This window comes from Vicugna pacos, chromosome 2 (genome assembly GCF_048564905.1).
Source record: "Vicugna pacos chromosome 2, VicPac4, whole genome shotgun sequence".
NCBI lineage: Eukaryota > Metazoa > Chordata > Mammalia > Artiodactyla > Camelidae > Vicugna > Vicugna pacos.
The window spans coordinates 6,836,479-6,861,603 of record NC_132988.1 but is presented as its reverse complement, the minus strand read 5'-3'; the positions used below and the strand labels follow the sequence as shown (position 1 = coordinate 6,861,603).

Sequence of the window (25,125 nt, the reverse complement as noted above, 5' to 3'; positions counted from 1 at the left end):
AATTCCATCTCTCCCTACCCCTTGCCTTGAGTAACCACAAATCTGTTCTCTTTCTCTATGAATTTGTTTTTGAAGGATAATTGACCTACAACCCTATGTTAGGTCCTGGTGCATAGCATAGTGATGCAGTATTCCTACACATTACAAAATAACCACCACAATAAGTCTACTTACTGCCTTTTATCATACAAAGATACTACATTGTTATTGACTATATTCTCTGCACTATACATTTCACCCCGTGACTCATTTATTTTGAAACTGGAAGTTTGTATCTCTTCATCTCCCTCAACTATTTCATGCACTCCCCCACCATCCCTCCTCGCCTCAGGCAAGCAACTCCTTATTTGTTCTCTGTATCTGTGACTTTGTTTCTATTTTGTTCTGTTTATTCATTTGTTCTGTTTTTTTGGGTCCTACATATAAGTGAAATCATACAGTATTTGTATTTTTCTGTCTGACTTATTTCACTTAGCATAATACCCTGTAGGACTATCCATGTTGTTGCAAATGGCAAGATTTCATTCATCTTTATGGTTGAGTAATATTCTATGGCATATGTAAAGTATATCTTCTTTGTCCATTCATCTGTCGATGGGCACTTAAGTTGTTTCTATATCTTGGCTATTGTAAATAATGATGAAATGAACGTAGGGGTGGATATGTTTTTAGAATTACCATATTTTTGTTTTCTTCAAAAAATGGCCAGAAGCTATTTTTTGAGGAAGCTTCATACTGTTTCCTATAGTGTCTGCATCAATTTACAATTCCTCCAACTCTTCATGAGAGTTCTCTGTTTTCCACATACTTGTCAACAATTAATATTTGTTGTTTTTTTTTTAAAATGATAGCCATTTTGGCAGGTGTGATGTAATGTCTCATTGTGGTTTTAATTTGCATTTCCATGATGATTAGCGATGTTGATCATCTTTTCATGTGCCTGTTGGCCATCTGTATGTCTTCTTTGGAAAAATGCCTACTTAGATCCTCTGCCCATTTTTTAATTGAGTTGTTTGCTTTTTTGATATTAAGATAATATTTAATGAATGGGTGTAACTGTGTTCCAATAATCCTTTTGTTATGTAAATTTGATTCCCATATGATGTTTACATATCACAACGTAGTATTCTCCTTTTGATTTATTTTCAACCATTAAAAAATGTCAAAAACATTCTTAGTTCCTGGGCTACATACCAAAATAGGGAGCAGGCTGAATTTGGCTTGGGGCCATTGTTTGCAAATCTTGGCCTTAAAAGTATGATAGATCATTCCAAAAAGAATCACATGTCTGAAATAGCCAACTGTGGCAGAAATTATAAGCATGATCTATTTTGCATAGTAAGTGTTCAAAAAATGCTTCCCAGCAAGAACTAAAGATGAGCAATTGGAAATTCTAAGGCCAAGATGTCTTCCGGAAGAGACAGGATCCCGAAAGCCAGTATAAAGTATGAACAATTTAGAGTGAAAGGTCAGGAGATGGAATGAAAGTTCCAAACAGCTTCTCTGAAGTCTAAGGAGAAGTAGATGGGTGATTGGAATGAAAGGTGGATGAATCTGATTCATGTTGCTTTACTGTTTGTTTCTTCAATTACAGGGACATGTGCATGTTCAAAGACCCCTGGAGACAGAACTCAGTTATAAATTAAATGTAGACAGATTTTTTCTGAAGGCAAAGGATAGTGGACAAATCAGGATTAGAGAGAAGAGTGGGAGGAAGGAATGAAAGCACAGAAACTTGCTGAGTTTGGAGGCAAGGGAGATGGAGGTGCTTGTGATAAATACTGTTCACCCTCACCATGAATGTCACAAGGGGGAATGTGAGGAAGAAGGGGAAGGAAAGATGGGAGCTTGGAGATTTGTGGGCGAAATATTTTTATAGGTAATCAGTACAATAAATGAAAATGACCAAGTCCCATAGAAGATGAGTATATATATTCATCTGTTTGATTTGTGACTTCTGTGTAGCAAATCAGGAAGCATCAACACTATTTTAATTGATAAACCAAAATTTCCATCATTACTAGTGATGTAGCTATTATTCCTTTAAAATTTTGGAACGGGATAATGCATGCACAGGAAACATGTGAAGAAATGTGGACGTGACCCAAAGGGAGACAGTTAAGTTCTCATTATGCATTAGAATTGTCTTTTTATTATGGACTTATCCTCATTAGTTCTAAAACCTTATTAATTCTTTCACTCCAAAGGGTAGCATACATTTCTATAAAAATGATTGAATGATACCCTTTGATATAATTTCTGACAATTTTCCTCATCAGTATGTATTATCTTAATCTTATTTTGCATCTCTGGTATTTTTTTTTTAGCTTCTCTTTTATCCCACTGAATGCCTAATGCATGTGAAAAATGTTCCCCTACTATTCCTATCCACAGAAATAAATATTAATCTGTGTATCCGAAAAAAGGAGAGTGCTTTTGTAAAATGAGACCTAATAGAGTATAATCAGAAATAATGGCAGAAAGTGAAGCAAAGAAAATTCATAGTGACTGTCAGGAAACTTTTAATGGCTTTGTAAAAATGATTGTGAGTCTAGTCAGGGCCATCTTATGGGGACAGCATACAAATAGGAAATAATTCCCAGCAGCGCAATTTATTTTACTGTTCAATAGTTTTGTAGCAAACAAAGGGGTGGAAATTGCTCCTGGTTTCAGCCGTTGTTTGCCTGACAGTGATCTGTCAGGTCACTCAAACTTTCTGTTAGTTTGGCAGGTTTTGTTGGTAGCTTTCACACAATAGCAAAGAATTTGTAAACAATTTCCCCATTTTCAGATCCGTTCATCAACCTTCCTCAACTTTTTCATCACCTTTTCATGCCTCTCGAGGACATATTTTATACAGCATTTGATTCTCACAAAAGAGGGCCTTGTCAGAGATGTTCAATATCCTTAGGCAGAAAAATGGACGTCAACAATAATGATTCAGTGAATTGATGAGTGAAAGTACAACCCCGTGCTCTGTTCTGGGCATGCGCGGAGGACAGACGTCTGCCTCCGCGTTTGTGCTGCATTCTGAAGGATGCCACAGACACCTCTCAGGGTGACCCACTGGTCCTCATCCTGGAATGACTGTGGCACCTTCCATGAAACGGGCTGAACTCCACCCCCCCAGAATTACCCAAAACGTACACTGCATGTTTAGTTTTTAGACTTTTTTGCTCATGTCCTGGGAGCCTGGAAGAACTATGCTGTTCTGAGAATCACATGTACCTGGTGTTCTGGTGAACCTGGTCACTTCTGGACTGGATCTCAAAAATGAGTGGATGCTCCAGGTCCTCTGGAATTTAGACCTGAAGTTTGGAGGAAAAAACGGCAACCCACGTACTGAGCTTCTCATTCCAAAGTGCTCTGGTTTTTACGTTTATTTACCAAATGTTACGCAAACAAGAAAAACAATTATGATGGTTGTGCTGTCTGAGGAGAGTTATTACGGTATATTCATTTTAATTATTAAATGCCAAATGTGGTTTATCTGCTGTAGCTCTTAATGAAAAGAAATGCTTAGGTGATGTTGATAATGAAAATTTTGTTGATTTTGTTTCATGAGTATTAAATGCAAATGGTGGATGACATCTCTCCTGGAAAATAAATGTTTTTGTTTGAATTGGAGAAGAGAGTATTCTAATTTAGCTTAAGTGTTACTAACTGGACCTATAATGAAAAAGAATATGAAAAAGAGAGTGTGTGTGTGTGTGTGTGTGTGTGTGTGTGTGTATAAATGAATTACTGTGCTATACACCAGAAATTAACACAACATTGTAAATCAACTGTGTCAATTTAAAAAAAAAAGAATTATTAACTGGATACACAAAACAGTGAATTAGACATGATAATTAGCAATCAGTCCTAAATTATGAAACAAGTAATACATCAGAATTAGCGTGTATCATACTTTTATCATTATATAAATGTTTATCGTTACACATGTATTTTATGTATAGTTCATAAAGTCTCTCTTCTTAGTGATTTTCCTAACTAGAAATAAATTGAAAGAATTACAAAACCAATAGACCAGTGAATAAAAGAAAAACCTGAAGCAAAAATGAGCTAAATGACATTTCTTCTACTTGCATTGTGTCTGCCAACACGAATCAGAAAGGCTTATGTTTACCTGCAGCATTCACTTATTGAATGTTGAAAGGAAGAAACAGAACTTTTTTTGCCTCATTTATGGCCATCTAAACACAAACTACACAGTATTCAGCCAGAAGGCAGTTCTAGGGTAAAGGAGCAGAAAGAAAAAGGCTTGGGTAGATTAAAAGATTCTGTAAAATTTGACTTTGATACTAAATCAAAGATAAGGTAACAGCTCTGAATAACTACCTTATTCTCGTTTTTCTAAGCATCTGACTCTTCACAAATTAGAAGCCTTCTTTAGTCTTGTGCAGTGGATTTGGTAGCTTTTGAAAAGACCATGAATGTGCTAAGGGGGTAGTCCCTGAGGTTTTGAAAGGCTCAATATATACTTTAGGGTGGCATCTAATGTCTGGTGAAGAAGTGTGAGATTGGGGGGGGGTTTGGGGGAGAAGCATTGGACTTATTCTGTTTTTCTGCAGTGACTGAGTTATGAACAGATAGTGGCAAGTGAAAGAACTATAACTTGCTAGAAATAAGCAATAAAGGTTTGAAAAATTTATTTTGAAGGGTAATGCACACTGATTTCTATGCACATTTAATGAGTTTAAATAGGCACCATATACTGTTTTACTTGATTTAACACTTTTTACATACTTATATACTTGACATCAATATTAATATGGAACACATGTAACTCATAAATAGATATTTATATATTTAACATATAAATGTTTATATATATAACTTTTGATGCTAAAAATAGTAAAGTGTCAAACATCAATGTTATCTATAATATGGCCATGCCCATGTTATAATCTAAGAAACTCATTTGATTTTCTATTTCCTAAATTATAGGATGAAGTTTGTCCCAAAGCTGAAGGAGATGAAGTCCAGAGGTGTGTGTGGGCCTCAGCTGTTAATGTCAAAGACAAGTTCATTTACGTAGCACAGCCAACTTTGGATCGAGTCCTTGTTGTTGACGTGCAGTCTCAAAAAGTTGTTCAGGTATGAATGACTCCTCCTTTTGAAAGCAATTTTAAATAACGTTCACTTTAGCATCATAGTCTTTACCAGGTAACTTGTGCAGTGTTATTTTATTGTCAATGATAACTTGTTTCATTCCTTGGATAACTGGAAAATGTTTGCATTTTCCGCAAACTCTCCTCTCATTCTGATCCTTGAGCCTATAAGCAATTAAAGAAGTGATTTAAATAGCTTTTGTTTTCCACAGTTAGATTCCCCGAACACATCATAATGCCAGCATGACCAGTTACACAAAAATCATCCTCAGAATTGCTTATTCTGTCTAAAGCAGTGAGAGTCCCACTTCCAAGGCCAGTTAAGGTATTCCCAGTTACAGTTGCAGAAACAGAATTACATCTTCCTCATTTGATCCTTAACAAAGACTGAGACAATAGTAGATTTACTGGATAATAGGAACTTAATAGATTTCACTATAGTAGTAAAACAAGTAATATGTGGATAGGTCAATGACAGAGAAAAAAAATCTCTAACAACCTCGTCATTGTCATGTTTCCATGTTGCCGTGGCCATGGTTATGAAAAACCATTCCATTTTTGAGCCACCAGTTATTTTATGCCCAGCTCTTCCCAAGACTGTCCAACTTGGGCTATCGACTAAAACTCAGTTGCACGAAGACTCAGGGGCAGTGCAGGATTTGCCCCCGGGCAGTCTGGCTCCAGTATCCGGGCCATTGAATGTTAGGATTCATGGCGTCTCAGCTCAGAGGAAATGAACTTAAATTCGCTTTGTGAGGTATGTATAGTCTGTTAAATGGGAGCAAAACTGCACACATCTTATAAAGTTATATTAAGGATTCTATCAATTAATGCACAGAAAACATTTACAGCATCACCTGCCATATGGAAGTGCTGTTTACTATCAGAATTTCTGACACACTGGAACCTAACCATTTCTGATATTTATGGAAGGTTTTTTTTGCATTAATATTGGTTTGAAATTGAAGCAGCTGTCAGTCCTTCTAATATCAGTTCCTGCCCAGAACCACAAGACTGCTAACATGCTCAAAATCAGGGCTTCTTATTCTAAGAGTTCTTAATAACTTCATATATAAATTCATCCAATCCACCCACCTATCCATTCTGCATACATTTATTTGCGCATTATGAAATGTGTTTGGTACCACAAATAAAAGAATGAAAAGTGGTTCTATTAGAAAGCTCTGGTACTTCCAGGGTTACAAATATACCGTGCATAACTTGTATAGTGGCTCAATTTCTAGTATTGGATTCAACAGTACAGCCACGAGTAAAGGATGAGCAGCTGTCTACTAGAAAATTCTAGGTCTCCAGGGTTTCCGGGTTTCATGGGTACCCAGTCCATGGCCCAGTGTCTACGGTGAGAACATATTTTCCTGTATACTTCACCTCTTATGCATCTGTCTTTGAGACTGCAGGATGTTTGACCAGGTTAATTTTACTTTGATTTCAGCTGTAACGAAAGCCAGCAAATTACAGGCATTCCTTTTGAGATTATCAAGACTCTTTAGCTAATAGGTTAAATTTAGAAATTCTTTCAGGAATAATCAGGCTGGCCTGTAAATTCAATGTTCAAACTAGAAACCGACACTGGCTGAATATGTATTACCTACTAGATATTCAAAAGTGAGAAAAGCTAACATCATTTATTATTTATATAACTTCTATCTTCAGACAATGATGTAAATTTTGAAATTAATAGAGAATATCAATATTGAAATATTTATGCAATGATAAAAATCACATAAATTATATTGTTTTTCAAAGTGCCTATAATGACTATGAAATACCAGGAGAATGTAAAAGACATTATACAAGGATAAAATATTAAAATATTATGATATAATCCTGACTGTGGATATTCCTCAGACAAGAATCTAGCACATTTTTATAAGGTAGAAAATTAGACCTCATTCCGAATGGGTTCTCCATATGATCTGGTTATTAAAATAATAATAATTATGCTTTATTACTCCTTCTAGTTATTACCTTGCCAAAGGTAATCATTATGTAAATTTCAGTCATCATAAATCAGCATTGCCTGATTTGGAATATTACAGAAATGGAAATATACAGTATTCACTCTCTGCATCTGGCTATCTTGGCTGTACATCGTAATTGCGAGATCATTTTGTTTGCATGGAGCTAGTGTTAGTCTTCCCGATTTTCCTGTGGAGTAGTTGATTACAGTTGATTCTCATTGTTGATTCTGTATTTAAAATGCAGCTACTGTCTTAAATTTATTTAGACCTGCAATACTTATCATGATTTTACAGTCACTCAAGGACATGCGCAAAGTGGTGAAAAGTGTATCACGTGATGTGCTCCCAGCTAAGGGTGAACAAGGTGCCTTCTTGTTTCAACCCACATACCGTGAACAAGTGTCTTCTCACGGTATATTTTGTTGACAATTTTGCTGTTCAAAATGGCACCTGAGCCTTGGGTTGAAATGTTTGTGCAGGAAGGCTGTGGTGTCCTGATGGTAAGCTTCATTCAGGCATGAGTCAATACTGTTTAGTTCAATGTTAATTAATGTTAATTAATTAACTGTGCATATTAAAGTGTCTCTGAACAGAAACACTCATGAAACCAAGTTATTTATTGATCAGCTGATCAACTGATCAATACAGAACTCATAACACTCATGAAGCCAAGATATATACTGATGAGTTGAAAATCTTGTGACCAGAAGCTGATAAGAAGCTAACTGTACATTTCCTCTGGAAACAATGGTGCAGGATTCAGAAATTTAGTGTTTCTGGTGACTTCATAAACAACTACCACTAATGAGAGACTCAAATGTATTTAAATATATAAGATTTTATTTATACATTATACTTACAATATATATTATACAAAAAGTAAATAAATATATATACAAAAAGTATATAAAAAATAAAGTTTATTTTCCATACAAAATAGAAATCCTTTCTAACAGTAGAAATGATAAATTCCAGAGGAGACACTACAAAGAAAAGAGAAAAGTTGATATTTAAGTCAAAATGAATGAGAACTTTCTACAATGTAATAAAGAATGTTATCATTATTGTTTATAATATTGTCATTATTCTTTAGTATACAATTTATGAAATAAAAGATACTCTCAGATTTAGAAAGGACAATGGAACTGAAGTGGAAAAAAAATCAATATCCAAATATATTGACATGGCACAACCAGACATACAGCCAAAAGGAAGATCTTAAAATGGGAGAGGAATTGCTATGAAAACAGCGGCAATTTTCTCAACAGCAATAATAGACACCAAAAGAAAGTGAAATAATATTAAAAGACTAAGTGGAAATAAAACATGCTCTGATATTATATGGTCAGTGGAAAAAAGCATGTAACTCACTTATTGTGTCAGATGCCAAAACATACAGACTTTATCAACAAAATGAATTGAAACAAAACTGAAACTGAAAACTATTTGCTTCAGGAATAAGAAAAATTAAACAATCAATAAGTTTGATATACAATGAGCAAGTAAATTATTAAACATATGATCTAATAAAATAGTGACGGTCAATAATAATGATATTCCCTGAATTTAAGGTTGAAATTTTTAAAAGAGTGAAAATGCAGGACAAAAACAGCAAAAAATAAAAGTATTTAAGTATTGTACACTAATGTGTAAACAGAGAAAAGTTTGATATTATTTGAAATATATTAAGATTTCTTCTATTATTTAAGAATGAGAATAATTACTGATTGCTTGTGCATATGTTAAGTATGTTTAGTAATATTTCAAGAATCTATATCTTGAATATTATATTTGCTATGACAAAATAAAATTAAATGAACACCTTACATATAACTACAAAGGGAAAAGAAGAAATGAAAACAAGAAAACAATAAGAATAAAAAAGCCAAGACCAATAGAAAAAAAAAATTTAAACCAAGGTATAAGTAAAACTAAACATGTTTTTAATTACATTAACTGAAGATGGATGGAGTAACTAGCTGATAATAAAAAGCATTGGACCGAGTAATGAAAATCTAGCCATACGCAGATTATAACATATATACCTCCAAAATAAGAAAAAAAATTTGAAATTTAAGAACAGTCCCAGATAATGCATGCATATACGAACAACAAAATGAAAAGCCAGATGTAGCTTTATTAACACCAGATTTTAAAAGAGACTTTAAGTCACAAAGTGTTAAGTTAAAGCAAGTTAATGATTTAAAAACTTGACTTCACTTAAAAAAAAAAGAACAGAAAAATACATGGTTGCTTACAATTTTATAAAGTGATTATTGCCATACTACTAGATAAGACTGACATGATCAAAATAAGAAATATTTGATACTTCTTGATAAACCAACAGACAAAATTAATACTATATACAAATTGAACATTATTACTATGTTTGAACTAGCAGATATAAGTATTAATTTTTGCATCCAGCAGTGATTAAATATACCTTATTACTAAATATTCACTTCTAAATATTTTCTGCATCATTTCATATCACCATTCAGGCTGCTAATTAAATACAACACACTGCTTAGCTTATAAACACAGGAATTTATTTCTCACACTTCTGAGTGTGCAAAGTCCAAGATCAAGATGGTAGCATGTTCATGATCTGGTGAGGGGCCTCTTCCTGGTTCATAGCCCGTGCCATCTCACTGTGTCCTCATGTGGTGGAAGGGGCAAGGGATCTCTGTAGGGTAATTTTTTTATAAAAGCACGAATCCCATTCATAGGGACTCCATCTTTATGACCTAATCACTTCCCAACTGCCCATTTTCTGATATCATCATCTTTGAGGGTTGGCATTACAACATATGAATTCTGGGTGGACACAAACATTCAGACCTTAGCATTCACTACATGAAACATTTAGTGAAGATGAACACTAGCTGGGCTACATAAACTGAGTTTCAAGAAATATTAATGAAATTATTCCATACAGATTCTCTGACACAATGCTAAGCTATCAACAACTGCAATGTAAATTTAAAATATGAATATCACTATCAAGTAATATTGCTAATCATGAGTACAAATGTGGAATCCAAGTAAGGCTGTATTTTTAGGGAATTTTTCTACCTTCATAAAAATATATAAACAATAGGTTGGAAATAAAACACTTAATTAGGTAATTTTAGAATTAGCTGAAGAAAATCAGAATATTCTAAATGAAAGAAGGGAAGTAAAAAGATATGTATATAAAGATATAATTGAATAATGTATAAAGGTAAAAAATGATTTATTCAAAAAGAACTAATTAAAAGGGAACTCTGGGAATTTTGGCAAAGAACAAGGAGTAAAGGCATGGTTAACACTATTAGAATTGAGTAAGAGAAGATAATAATAACCACAATCTTAGCAGAGAGTAAAAGGATCTAAGAATTAAGGTGAAAGTCATGGCAGTAAATTTTGGAAACGTGGGGGGAAAGGACAAATTAAAGAGAAAATATAAGTTAATGACATGTAACCCAAGGAGAAATAAAAAAGGAATGTTTTTATGACTAATTAAATGAACTGATTTAAGAGAACTAAAACAGAAAATTCTGTCCAAGATGGCTTTACAGGTGAAAGTTTTCCCCAACTTAAGTAACATTTTAGCAAGCAATCTGATGAGATCTACTAATTTAAAACCGCGTATTTTCACTGACTTGGTGGTTGACTTCCAGTTTTACTCCCTCTACCTGCTCTGTTTTACAGCCTCTGTCTATTCTCAGATTGTCTTCTGTAAGTAGCTGTTTGGAAACCCCCTTTGCCTTATCATTTTAGCACAGCTACATGTGTAGTTAACTTTTAAAAAACTGAAGTACAGTCAGTTACAATGTGTCGATTTCTGGTGTACAGCACAATGTCCCAGTCATGCATATACATACATATATTCATTTTCATTTTCTTTTCCATTTAATGTTACTACAACGCAGTGAACATAGTTCCCTGTGCTATACAGCAGAAACTTTTTTAAAATCTATTTTTATATATAATGGGTAACATTTGCAAATCTTAAACTCCCAAACTAACTTTTAAACCAGCTGCCCTCATGATCTACTCATCTCTGGCTTAAGTACACCTTTTTAAATCTTTTGATCACTCAGTAACTTGCCTAAAGAAGAACTTAAGAGTAAGTAATTCATAGATAATCAGATCTCTTCCCTAGCTTCCCCTTCAGTCATCTCGAGAACAGACCGTGCAGACAAAATAACAACTAAGGAAAGATCACAAGAAGTCGACAAGCCTGCACACAATGAGGGACAGTGGTGACTCTGCCCCCCCATCTCAGTGATCAACTGAGATTACTTCCCCTTTTCTCTTTAAAACTTCCATGGCTGAGCATAATCTTCAGAGATGGCTTCTGGGGACACGAGTCCACCTTCTCCCTAGATTGCCGGCATTCTGATTAAAAGCAACTTTCCTTTCTACCAACATCTGCCTCTTTTGACTACTGATTTTTGAGCAGCAAGCAACCAGACCTGAGTTCATTAACATACTATCAAAAACAAATTTTAATCTTTTCTTGAGGTATCTTGCCCCGTGCCACCATTTATCAGCCTTATTGCGTCACTTTTTATCGCTGCCTTCCATTTGGAGAACAGGAGGATCCAAGATTAACATAAAAGATAGGTCCCCATTGTAGGAAAAATGTGGGAACTCAATCCTTGAAGCAAAAAGGCAGTTCGGTGTCGGGGTTGCTCACATAGCTCTAAGAAGGTATGTGATGGAGTTGAGTATCACCCTTCTGTCAATAAAAAGAAAAGATTTTAAAGTGGGGTGAGGGAACGAATGAATACCTTGCTATAAAGAAGAAGAGTAAAGTAGCAGCTGCAAGGATGTGGGACATTCTGCAACAATCTATTCCATACACGTTCAGAGACCACCTTAGGTTGTGAGATGAACATTTCCATACTGGGTACATTCAATCTCACCTTCTTTCTGATAAAGAGACCACTTTTTCAGGTCTACTGTTGATTGTAAATATCAACCTAAAATTTTAGATATTTATCCCATAAAATTGTCTTTTAAAAAATTTACAATTTTCTATCTTTGAATTTGGCTAAGCTCTCTTTATCAACCATGTGTAGTTTCAGCCTCTGAACAGATTTAGATACTGAGTTCCGTGAAGTCCACCAACTGCTGGATGAAATAACACTTCCTTATATTTGCCTTAACATTACCTTAGAGGAAGTGAATTTTAGTCCTCAAAAATACCTACATAAAAATGAATTAGAAATAACCTAATGACTCTGTTTTTCACTTGAAAACACTTCATCTCTTAGAATTCTAAATTCCCTCAAGGGTTTTCCTAATTTAAAAACAACATGTAAATGAGAGATTTAACAGATTAGATATTGAAACGTTAGTTTTGTAAATTAATAATCCAAGTAATTCAAGCTTTAAAACAATTCAAAGAAAGAATATTTCTAGCTGCTTAAAAAAATAATGGTAAAAAGCTTTATTTGTGATTTAAAGCTTTATTTATATCCAAGGGCAGGGCATACTCAAAGTTAACTGCAAGGTGCAAAGTTTAATTTTGCAAAAAGTAAAGCACCTTTTCTCAGTTTGACCTCTTTTCTCAATGAACTTTTACTTCCTGATGGTGTGTTGTATCTGTTTCTTTTTCTAACCTGAGTATTTAAACAGTGGCGACTAAGAATAGTAATTATATTCAAAATTTAATCATCTGCCAAACATGATAAAAATGACTGTAGAATTTTTATAGGGTGCACATAGAGATGGAACAGTGAAGTCCAAAATCAAATTGCTTTATTTTTTAAAAAGAAAAGAAAATAAACAAACAGAAAAAAACCCTGCACTTACTTAAATTTAATCTTTCAAACTTTCTTTTCCAGTCCGATTGAACTAGATCCCTACTGTTTTATACCGACCTTATCTAAGAAATCAAATTTCTGTCTTTTTCTTTTGCATGTATTTGACAGTGTGAATTGGTATTAAACATGTAATTTCAGGATTAAACATTTCAAAACCTTGAGCAACACTGTTATATTTTATTATTAAACTGACAAATATTTTCTTGACCACATAAGGTTCTACAAACATGATAAATTTTTACCACTGGGGCATCTTTGTTTTAAGTGGATACATTAATATCATTTTTACGTGTCGCTTAAAAATCAAAGGTCTCGATTTTTTAATGTAATCTATAACCTTGGCGTTGCTTTAAACATCAAAGGTTTGCTGCTTTTCTGGCCATTAACAATTTTGGTAAGAATGACATGCAGGTGATGTTTTGCCATGTAAAAGACTGCCTGGTAAACAGCTGACCTCATTTTATTTTCTGTAGAGCAAAATCAGGTTCTGCTTGGATGCAGAAGTGGCTTATTGTATCACTCCGGGTATTCTTAAGTGTCACCCGCGGTCTCCTCTAGCAGTTAACACATTATCCTGAGAATCCACATCATTAGTTTAAATTAGGTTCACTTAATTAGCCAGCTGGTACTCTCCTCGTCAGCCTGATAAACAAGATGTGCTTCACTGTTTCTTCCCGTCAAAGCTACCCTTCCAGTTCCATGCATCTTTGTCGCTATTCTCTGTACTTCCTCTTTACAAAATTAGCCGTCTTTCTAGAAGCTGATACAACTGGTCCATGACCAGTGGAGCACCAGTTTAAAGTTATTTGTAATTGGTGCACCCACCCTTAAGGAATACTGATAAATTTGTATCACACTAGGTGTGTTGGGATTGAGTTGAGGTTTATAGATCTACAAAAGGGACAATGAATCTCATACTATAACTAAATTGTATCCCTAAACAATATTTTCAACTATTAAAGAAAAAATTATCAATATCTTTATAAAGCTATAGCAAATAAACACTTTTTGTGATTACATTATATAGTCCATTTTAAACATTTCTACAAAGGAATAGGATAAGAAGTAATTCATCATGATACCATAACACTCTGAAATGGTACTTATGCAGAAAATTAAGAAATATGGATTCTAGGACCTGAATATGTAGATCATTGTATTATTAAACAATGTTTTAAAATGCTAAATAAAAATATCAATATCTGGATAAAACTGAAACAAGTAACTTTTTGTTATTACCTTATATAATACATTTTAAACATTTTCACAGAGGAGCAGAATAAGAAGTTAATTCATCATGATAAATTAACTCTGAAAACAGTACTTACATGGGAAAATAAGAAACATGGATTCTAAGATCTGCATATGTAGATCACTACCATTAATTATAACAACACAGAATTAGGTTATTTGAAAGATATTTCTGAATATGTTTAATAAACCAATAAATCTTTGGAAGAAGGATTGTGGCTTAATTATCTGAATATGACCAGGCCAAGCAAAAGCTACTATTTACACAAAATTGTAGTGTTTATGGGATGGGAGAGAAATTTCCAACCTATGGTATCAGAACATTTTATTTAAACAACGTCTCACAGACTCATTCAAGAGATCAAACTGGATTGCCTTTGCCTGTTGTGGTGAGGTTTCCAGTCATTTCCATAGGCTTCTCAAGGTAAAGTTTAAAAACAACTTTTCTATCAAAATAATATTGGTAGTCCAAACAAATTTATGCTGGGTACTAGATCAGCATTCTGTGTACGTGGTTAATTTTGTGGTGAAAGATAAGCTTATACGCAACGCTTTCTCCAAATCCTGTGTCTCGAACATTGTCTTTTGACTTGTATGAGTTTTCCTGATAAATGCTTGGTGGCTGCAGAAACAAACTATGTATATACACCACTGGTCTCCAGATGGAGTGTATGCAACACAAGGAAAGTGAAAGATGACCAGTTGTAGGAAGGGAATCCTGGGACATCCCTTACATTTCTTTTTATCTTAAGAAAAGAATCATAGTACACTGTATAAATATTTAATATATGGACCAGTATTGGATGCCTGAATTCATCTTTCTGTTGGATGGTGAGGGTATCTTGAGAGGAAAGTGAGAGTTTTCTAGGAGGAAGGGATGGACTTGGTTCCCTTTGTCTTTTGTTTACTTTCATCTGTACAAATGGGATACAACAACAAAGACTTCCGTGAAGATTAAAAAAATAATTTATATTTGTAAAATATTTAGGAACGAAACTTTGTTCATAATAAGCCTGTCACGGAGTATAGTTGTTCTCACTGTAAAAAAATAACGATGCTCTTGGCATGTTCAATTTTGCGATTTGTTCTTCCCAATTAAGTCAATTTAGAGGGTCATTAACTATGTAATGATGTGTATGATTTACAAGGTATTGTTCTAAGTGCATAGGTTATACCGCCAAGCTACACAAACACGAAAGGTCTGCCTGCTTGGAGCCTAGAACCCACTGGATGGAGACAGACAATGAAAAATAAAATAGCTAAAATTTATATGTAAATTACACAATATGGAAAGTGATCAGTGCTCTTGGAAAGGGTAAAACAGAGCGGTTCATGTGGGATTGGTGAAGATGAGGATGAAGGGAAACGCACAAAGGGCAGGCTGGTTACAGTTTGAAATAGGATGTTCAGACTGGCGTCACCCAGGTGGTGGATTCTCAGCCTAGGTGCTCTGGAAGCACCTGCTGGGGCACCTGTGGAAGATGCCTGGTTCCAGGGGAAAGCTCTCCAAGGGCAGAAGCGTGGCTGGTGTGTTGGAGGAACAGCAAGGAGGCTTGAGCATCTGGATTGGAGACATCGGAGGAGAGGAGGAGGGGGGTCTCAGAAAGCAGACTGGGGAGTGACAGGTCATTATAGGGGCTTTGGACTTTTACTCTGCGGGATATGAGAAGATGCTGTAGTGTTTTGAGCACATGGATGTCATGATCTGTCTAATGCTTACTGAAAAAAGAAAAAAAATTGCTCTGACAAATCGGTCGAGAAAGTTGATGAGCAGAAGGTTCAAAGGTAGGAAGCATGAGAGGGGGTTCCAGAGGCTCTGTGTGTAGGGGCAGAGGGGCAGGAGCGACAAAGAGCTCAGTGTTGAGAAGGATGCAGTCACGTGGGACGTGAGGCCTAGGAGGAAGAGGACCATCACTGGCAATACAATGTTTACCTTCTTTTTTCATTAAGCTTAAGGACTTAATTGTGACAAGCATTTGTGTGTGTGTGTGTGTGTGTGTGTGAGAGAGAGAGAGAGAGAGAAAAATAGTGTCTTTCTCTTTTACAAAAGCTGATGGTCTAAATTTACTGATCGCTTATTTTCCAAAGTGGAATTTCAGATATTTTATAACATCCAACACCTGGAATTTCACCCTTTCAAAAGTTGACAATTTCAAGAGGAAAACATATTTTTTTGACTGAAAATTGGGTTACAGCCAAGATGATCCTGAAGACAGTTGTTTGGAAAGATTTTTGTTATTGCTGTATGATATTGCTGAAAACCATGGAAACATTCTCTGTGTAAAATGTGTTCTATCCACATGCTCGAAAACTTATAAATAGATTTTTCCTAAGAGTTAAACCTTTTCCCAGTAAAGTATGTCAAAAGGACTTTTCTTCATTTTTGTCTGCATGTCTTTTTCCGTTCTGGTGAGCTTTTAGAACCAAACACCAAAATAAACTGAATTTAATGCCAAACCTTTGAAATGCTGAAACACAACATGTTCACAAATTTTGGAGACAAACATTTTTTTAAATTCTGAAGTTGTTTTGAAAATTGGTATTTTGTTCCTTCAAAAACGTATCTCTTAATTTATTTAAAGAAGATTAATTAGGAACTGCCTTCTGACGCTTCCTGGGACATACCCTCTCTCATAAGTGAATTTTTAAAAATTGTCTCTGTCTCGCCACTTATAAAACAAGGTTCATCCTTGAAGGCTCAATTGAAGCATCACCCCCCCATTGTGTACACCGTTCTTCATCCTCTGAGCTCCCATGGGATCTGCTCCTTGTTTTTATTTCACGAAACGCGTTTCAAGTTCTTTTAAGTTCTTTCAGCCTCTCACCTGCAAACTCTTCCAGGACACAGACTCTGTTTATTACAGTAAATAACCTCTCCCAGGTCTCAGTTTCTTCATTTGCTCAATGAGAGTAGTGTGTCTCTAAAACGCTATGGTGCTGTGTCATGAGCTGTGTCATGACTATACCTCTAGTTCAGTTAATTTCTCTAGCAGTAGTTGTAGTGGTATTTTGTGGTGCTCAACAGGCACCAGGCACACTCTGAACACATTATATTTGTTACATTTACTACCTTATCTAATATTTACAGTGACTCTTTGAAGTAGGTGTTATTACAGTCTCCATTTTATTTGGAGCCACAGGAAAGGTTAGTAACTTCCAATGGTATTATTATTATTACTGTTATTGTTATTGTTAAAGTTTAAGTAAAGATGCTAAGATTTGAAGTCACACATTTTGGAGTGACAAGTGCCCTGGAGGCCAACAAAGAAACACTGGAAAAGGTAGGAATCTCCAGTGTCCAAAAGTAACCTTTTGCTCATTATGCCCTCATTACAATAAAATGATCCTTGCAGATTAGAAGAACCCATCATGCACTAATACCATGACATCTCCAATCCAGACTAAATAAGGGCAAAAAAATCCCTCCTCCCCTCAGGAAGGTGGAGTTGGGATGAAAATCAGGGACTACTTCCCCAAACCCTTCCCTCCCCAATGAACAGTCTGCCCATTCACTTTTACACCCTGTGTAACCAACGTGCCAAAGAAGCTCGGGGCAGCTGCTCACCTGAGTCTGCCCACTCTCCCCTTGAGAGTGCACTACCCATCTCTTAATAAATCCTCGCTTTACTTTCTTAACTTCTGTGTCTTGTCTCTGAATTATTTCTGTGACAAGACAAGAACCTAATCACCTACAATAAAAATGCTTGCTCATAAGCACGGGGTATAGTGCCTGCCAGTGGTTTTCCACTGCAGTTGTGCTCCTTACACAAATGCTGCTCCATATCATTGAGCCCCTTGGGTTTCTTTTCACCTTCCAAAAGAGAAAAAACAAAAATAAAAACAAAAGAATGCTTCTCATCCACAAGGCATAAATAGGAGTGCAACATACCCACACACTGTCAGAAATGAGACTATCAGTGAGCAGAGATAGTCTTTAGTAGATAGAGAAGTTCCCACTCTGGGCAGGATCACAGACTCAGACCCCAGGCCCACTGACCACTGGCTGGCTGGTGACTGGTAAGACACAGTCTCAGGTGTCTTATCCCATTTTATGTGGCTATTAACAGAACCTAGAGATTGTGGTATGCCCATAAGATAATATTTATGAAAGAGTCTCATAGAAAGGAAAGAACCTTAGGAGAGCTGGCCAGCCAAAAATTTTTATTCAAATGGTTCTCAATTTGACACAACATTGTAAAATGACTATAACTCAATAAAAAATGCAAAAAAAGTAAAATAAAATATTAAAAAAATGGTTCTCTACTATTTAAAGCTATCTAAGGATCTTTGTTCTTTTTTTAATGGTATCCCACCGATTGGATAACAATGTCTTTGTTACTGTTACTTTTGTTGTCCTATTGAACTATTTTATCTTTAACATTTTAAGAGCCTAAAGATTATATTCCATTTTAAGTTGTATGCAGAATTGGGTGACTATTATAAACACACACAGATCAAGTTTAACATAAAAGGGGAAAATATGAAAAATCAAAAGAATCTTATTGCTTTGTTATTAGTGTAATGGTTAATGATGATTCTTTCACTATATACCCATTGAAATTATTGATCAGTACATGAAGACTTGAAATGAAACATCTGGCATTCACCTGAGTACCATTAACCAAATACCAGGCTAACTTTTCCTTAAGCAATAGAACCATTTAATTATCACAAATAACATCCAGTCTCAGGATAGTTATTCTAGGTTCACGCAGCATCTCAAGGCTGTTACTGAAAAATTCAGTCTCCTTTCATTTTTCTCCTGCTGAATCCTCAAATTGTTGCCTTTTCCTTCTTAAGCTTATTGTTTCATGATCTCAAAATGGCTTTGGAATTTGAGCCTTAGTGTCTTCATATGGCAGCATCTAAGGCGGGAAGAAAGGGAAAGGATGGTACAAGGAAGTCTCCACCTGTCTATTTTGATGGGAATTCATATCATTCTCACAATTCATCCATCATCTTCATCTTTACAATGTATAAACTAGGATAAGCCATGTGACCACCTCTAACCTCTAGAGATGTTGGGACAATTAGCACTTGTCAAAGGGGAATGAGATTAGTCATTGGGTAAAATCTGTGCTGCTAGCCTAGTGGGCTACCTTCCCTGAGAACATTGCTGCCCACCTGAACCCAAAACAACATCATGGCTCTGTTAGACAGAAAGAAAGGCATAAGGTCAAGCATACAGAAGTATTTAAATAGGTCTGTTCAGAAATGCAATAATTACTTCTAATCCAAGAATATTGAGAATTTTAAATAGATAAAATATAGGACAAGGTTTTAGAAAAGAAATACTTTAGTAAGACTAAATTGCTAACATGTTAGATAAAATATGAATCTGTGTGTTCAACCCACTGTGAAGAGGGTTACATCATGAACTAGGATTTGAGAAATTCTATAAATATATTCACTAGAACTTGGGGATGAAATGCCTTTACTATTGCATAAGGGTTCTTTTATTGAATACAACTTGTTTTATGTTATAAAATTAGAAAATATGTAACTATTACAGGAAATTACTTCAAAAAGGTGTTCACTTGTAATATAAATAGCTTGGAATTAAGGTGAATGAAATAACTTACTGGCAGCAATTTGTTTTCTGGAAGTTTTGTTTTCAGTAAATGCTAAGTATTATAAATGTTAGCAGGAAAACTCATTTACCATATCAAGTATGATACAAAAAAAATGCTTTTCCTTTTTCTATTGTTTTAGATTTCTCATTAAGGAAACTAAATTAGGTAATCTGTTATGATAGTTACAACCGTAGATCAAATCATTGGCGTTTTAGCATTATAGATGGCTAAATCCAATAACCAGCTTTGGGTTAGAAAAATCTAATAGGGTAAACATAGTTCTCACCTGTATTCAAAAATTAAAATACACATATTAATCACTTATATCTTGAGTTTTTAAATAGCTTCTCCATCAAACACAATTTGCATGAGTAATGAATGAATATAAGACTATCTAAAAGGGTACAAAAACGTTTGAGTCAGGTATCATGTTTCCAAATTCATTAAATAAGGATTTAGAAAATTAGATAATGGACAACAGAAATGTTTAATCTGATATCCAAAAGCTAGGAGTCTTCCATAATTTCTAGCCTAGTTTCAGCCCAGTATTTCAGTCTGAAAACTTTTTCAACTCCTGTTTATTGCAGGCAGTAAGCACAGACCCAGTCCCAGTGAAATTACACTATGACAAATCGCACGATCAGGTCTGGGTGCTCAGCTGGGGTACCATGGACAAGGCTTCTCCGACACTTCAGGTAAGTACACTTCAGTATATTTGAGAAAATAGTGATCTTTAAGCATTTAGATATCTAACTGGGTATTTATAACCATTTAACAATGATGGTCTTCCATCTGAGAAATGGATTTTAAATACATCTAGATCTGCAAAGAAGGGGAAGAATTGTCAATACTCAAGTGCCTTTTTTCGGGTTGGAAAATGTTCTAGGTCATACTTACCAAGCATTAGATTCATGTGCAAAAAGAATAACCTATGATGACAAAGCACATGCCATTGGGAATAAAAAAGTTATAGTTTACCTTTTGACAGTTCTGTGCTTCCTTCTGATTTTCATGAGAATTTTATTGTCTCCATTTCTCTTTAAAATGGTGCCTGTTGGATGGAGCATGTGAGACAGAGACCAGGAGATTTGGGCAGAATCTCAAAGCAGGTCTCCATTTTTCTCCAAACACACATTATTTTACTCTCTGAGTGCAGGCTCATTTCGAATTGGAGAAAATGTGCTGTCATTTCTGGGGAATTCGCTTATGTTTGAAATCGTTTATATGAGGACTTGACAGATATATATGTATATATATGTGTGTGCATACATTTTAACAATGACTCATTGTAGCAGTGTTGAGAAATTCCCACATATTATCTAGCCATCTAAAATGGGTTCTTTTTCTCTGAAGTTCTAATTTAAAAACATACTAATAAGATTCAGTGAATTTTTAAAATATTTGCTAGGTGGGAGTGAAAGGTTAGTCTCACATCTGAAAATATAAAATATAGGAATTAGGAATTGCTCTTAAAATAGTACATAACAAGATTTATTTAGATAAAGACTGTATGTGTATATTTCTGTATGTATAAAGACAGGGAGATAGATAGACAGACAGACAGACAGATAAGTGACTGGGTCTCGGAATCAGAGAACAGATTGTGTCTTACTCATGGAAAGTGCTAGTTTTTATTTTCCATCCTCAACCCACATAGGGTGATATGGTGAGTGACTAGAAGGAGCCTGGAATCCCATGTCCCTAAGTTGTTTTAAGTCCCTCCCTTTGGTGTGAGAGAGAGAGAGAAAGACAGATACTCTGGCAAACCTTCTCCTGGGAGAGGAGGGGTAGTCAGTGTGCGGGCACATCAGTAACAACTTAGATGAGTTAAGCCTCTAAATCTCTCAGGAGCAATACTCCATCTCAGGCTTCCGAGACATTTTGGCTCGGCCCATCATCCTTTAACCAAGTTAGCCAATGCTTTTTGCTCAGAAAGACCTGACTCCACAGAAATGTCAGAATAGTGATGGATAATTGTCTCCCAAGAGGATTATCAGGAAATATCTCCCAAAGAAATGGGATTCGAGTTTTGTTTGAAAAAAGGGAACTGACTTTCCTTTGGAGAAATTGAATTGAGCAAATCAGAACATGTGGGCAAGCTCTCTTTTTCACTGGAGTGTCCCTGTGCCATAATATTGAAGTTACTGGAAAGAGACTGATGCTAGGGTGTGCAGGCTAGGAGGTAGCTGTTTAGCCCTAATGCAGTAGAACGTATAATGGTACCCACTGACCCTTGAAGGTGCAGAAGCATTTTTATCAAGGATCCAAACGCCCTCTTTTGTGCTTTCATGTTGAATCTTATTAAATCTATACATCTTTGTCAATTAGGAAAGCCATATGTCTTATTTTCTCTGATATTTACAATTAATTCATAAAACTCCATGAATTGTCATAATTTTAGGTAATTAAGACAGTGATTTTTCCATCTAGTGTTCTCAGACGAATTCTCAAAAAGATGTATCATAGGTATTTTTAGAGGGCATTTATGCCTTATGAAAATTTAGGAAATTCTGTAAAAAGCTAAAACGTATGAGTCCATCATCTGCACAGTTTTAGGATCTTTGTGTAGTGTTTTTGCAAATGTACAAACAATTAGAGAAGAAAATATCCTCAGGAAACAATTGGAATAAAATCTTCACACTCTGCCATTGGCTAGGAAGTAAGTCCCAGCCAGATGGGGTGACGGGGCAGACGGTGGCTCTGGGTTTGCAGAAGGTGTGGCACAGAGCGAGGCCAGCAAGGTTGTTGTCAGACTGGCCCTATTGATTAAGGTATATCACAGATCAACCTATGTCCTTAAAGTCAGTGGGTTCGGTCCTGAACCTGGCAATTCACTACTTCCTGCTCAGTTCTAGCAGCGAGAAGGACCTTGACCCATCAGGAAGTAAAGCCCAGACTTACACTGGGGAAGTGGCTTTGTCTTTTTACAACCTAGGACTATGCCAAGCACAGAAGAGAGGTTCAGATAATCTTCAGTGGTGTGAAGTATTTTTGCATCGTGTAAGTTTGCATTGTAAGTTTGGGATGCAATACACGTATTATAGCTTTGTTTGAGTATTAAATTCTGTGATGCCTGTAAACTATTCAGGACATATATTGGAACATAGCATGCTCTTAGTAAATATTATCATTATTATTATTACTTCTGTTAGTCTAAGTATTATTATTAATTTCAAATACACGTACATGCATTTTGAGAATTATATACTTCTATACAATCCAAAGGGAAGAAAATTTGGAGAGTTCCATTGGAATTAATCTTGTTGATTTTTATTAAAGTCTTTTAGGCATTATTATGAATGGCTAAAAACCAGGGAGGGGTTTCTCACTGAAACTCATTAATAAAATAGATATAGTGTCTTTAAAACTTCACCGCATATTTGGTTCTCTCCCCCTCTGGGCACATGGGGGTCTTCTTTTGGTTGGGTGGGGCCATATGATTAGTTCCGGCAAATGAGGACTTTCATGAGCTGAAACATTCAAAGATCCTCCCTCATGGGCTGCTCCTTCCTCATGGGAAAAGGAATGAAAATACTAGGAACAGTAGATCTCCTGCCAGAGCCCTCTGAGGAAGCAACAGGTATGAAACAAAATCTCTATTTTCTAAGCCACTAAGATGTAAAGATTTGTTTCTGTTTCATTTATTTATTTCTTTTGACTGTCACATAACTGCATCTATCCTGACGGTTGTAATAATCCATTTTCTTGAGCTTGGCAATTTCCAATGGAACTCATGAAATTATACGCATTTGAATGAAGAGAAATTAACCTTTTGGGGAAAAAAACCCTAAAAATAAAAATGCTATTTGCTTCTGTCTTAAAAACCAAAGGAAAACATTCAGTTTGGGGGGATGAAATGCTACTTAATTTAGGCAGTCACTAGTTTAGGAAGTTTCGTTTTGTGATAATATGTAGAAATGATTTAAAGGGGAAAAATAAAGGCAGGAGGGTGCTTCAAAAGGCAAAATCCAGAGCAATGGCTTTGCAACAAGGGCAACAGAGCAAAGGTGGAGGTGTGAGAAATCGGGAGGAGGAGCTGATAGAATGTGGTGTGCAATGGTGTATAAGGAATAAAGGAGCTCAAAAGTGGTGATCTTTTCTTTAATGAACTATGAGAGTTTCCAAGACCAATTAATGATAAATAGTTAGAAGAAACCTCTATGATTAAAACTTACTTAAATCTGTTATTTTCTATGTGTAAAAGGAAAAAAGAGGTTCAAAATGTGGTGCTCTATTCTAAGATTTCTAAGAGCAAAAATTGTTCGTGTGGTATTTTTTTGAGTTCTCTGTTCTATGTTTCCAAATCTTTTATAGGAGAGGGAAGTTTTTATTTATCAGTTGTTCCTCAATAAAGCCATGGAGGGAGGGAGGGAGGATGGGAGGAAGGAAGGAAGGAGGGAAGGAAGGAAGGGAGGAAAGGAACTGAAGAAGAAAGAAAGAAAAAAAAAAGCAAGTGAGTATCTCACTTACCTCATATGTCCACTTCTTATTTTTCTCATTTTAGCAATAACATTTCTAGAATACATAAGTTACTTACATGCATGTTTTATATTTTAAGCAGACAAACCTTTTTCGATTTTTTTCTCTGTAGCAGCAGCAGCTTCTACCTTGAAAATAAGCAACCAATTACAGAATTCCAATTTGCTTGATAATATACTAATTTGAGGGTGGGAGTAAAGAGTCTAGGCAGACAACTGCCAAAGATTTACTTCACATCTGGTGCTATGGAGGACATGGCTTGCCAGGTCTAAACGTGCTGTTCCGTGTAGGTCATAACCCTGGCCAGCGGGAACACCCCTCACCACACCATCCACACCCAGCCGGTGGGAAAGCACTTTGACCGTGTGGACGACTTTTACATCCCCAGCCCCACACTTGTCGTCACCCATATGAGGTAAGTGCTAAGATGAGTATCCACTTTTTTTTTCAATAAAAAAAAATTATTTACTTAAGATTTTTCTGGAGGGAGGTAATTCGGTTTATTTATGATCAGTTTTTTTTAACGGAGGTACTGGAGATTGAACCCAGGAACTCATGCATGCTAGGCACATGCTCTACCACTGAGCTATACCCACTCCTTGTATCCATGTTTTGGGTTCTCTCTACTTCTGATAGAAAGCCATGGGAAATCACCAAAAGAAAAATTCAGTTATCCAACAAATAGACACATCATTGCACATGATTTAGCTTTGTCTCATCTGCCTGATGGACATTCATTTATCAATATGATGATGAATTTTGTGTGATGTACTTCCTTTTCTGTGTAATAGAGAAGTGAATTTACAAAGATATGGTTGCATTTTAAAATCGATGTCACAGTTCATATTTTTGCTGATTATCATTAAGATATTCTTATTAGGATTTTGCAAAATGCTGATGTTTGAACTTG

At 35.5% G+C, this 25,125-nt stretch overlaps 1 protein-coding gene across 1 annotated transcript in view; it reads left to right on the top strand.

Annotated features, from left to right (window-relative positions):
* Positions 1–25,125, top strand: part of FSTL5 (follistatin like 5) — a 625,236-nt gene that overhangs the window by 547,595 nt on the left and 52,516 nt on the right. The window contains exons 11-13 of the mRNA XM_072972286.1: positions 4,951–5,100; positions 20,324–20,431; positions 24,506–24,630. Coding sequence (XP_072828387.1) covers positions 4,951–5,100; positions 20,324–20,431; positions 24,506–24,630 — 383 coding nt within the window. The remainder of the gene's footprint in view (positions 1–4,950; positions 5,101–20,323; positions 20,432–24,505; positions 24,631–25,125) is intronic.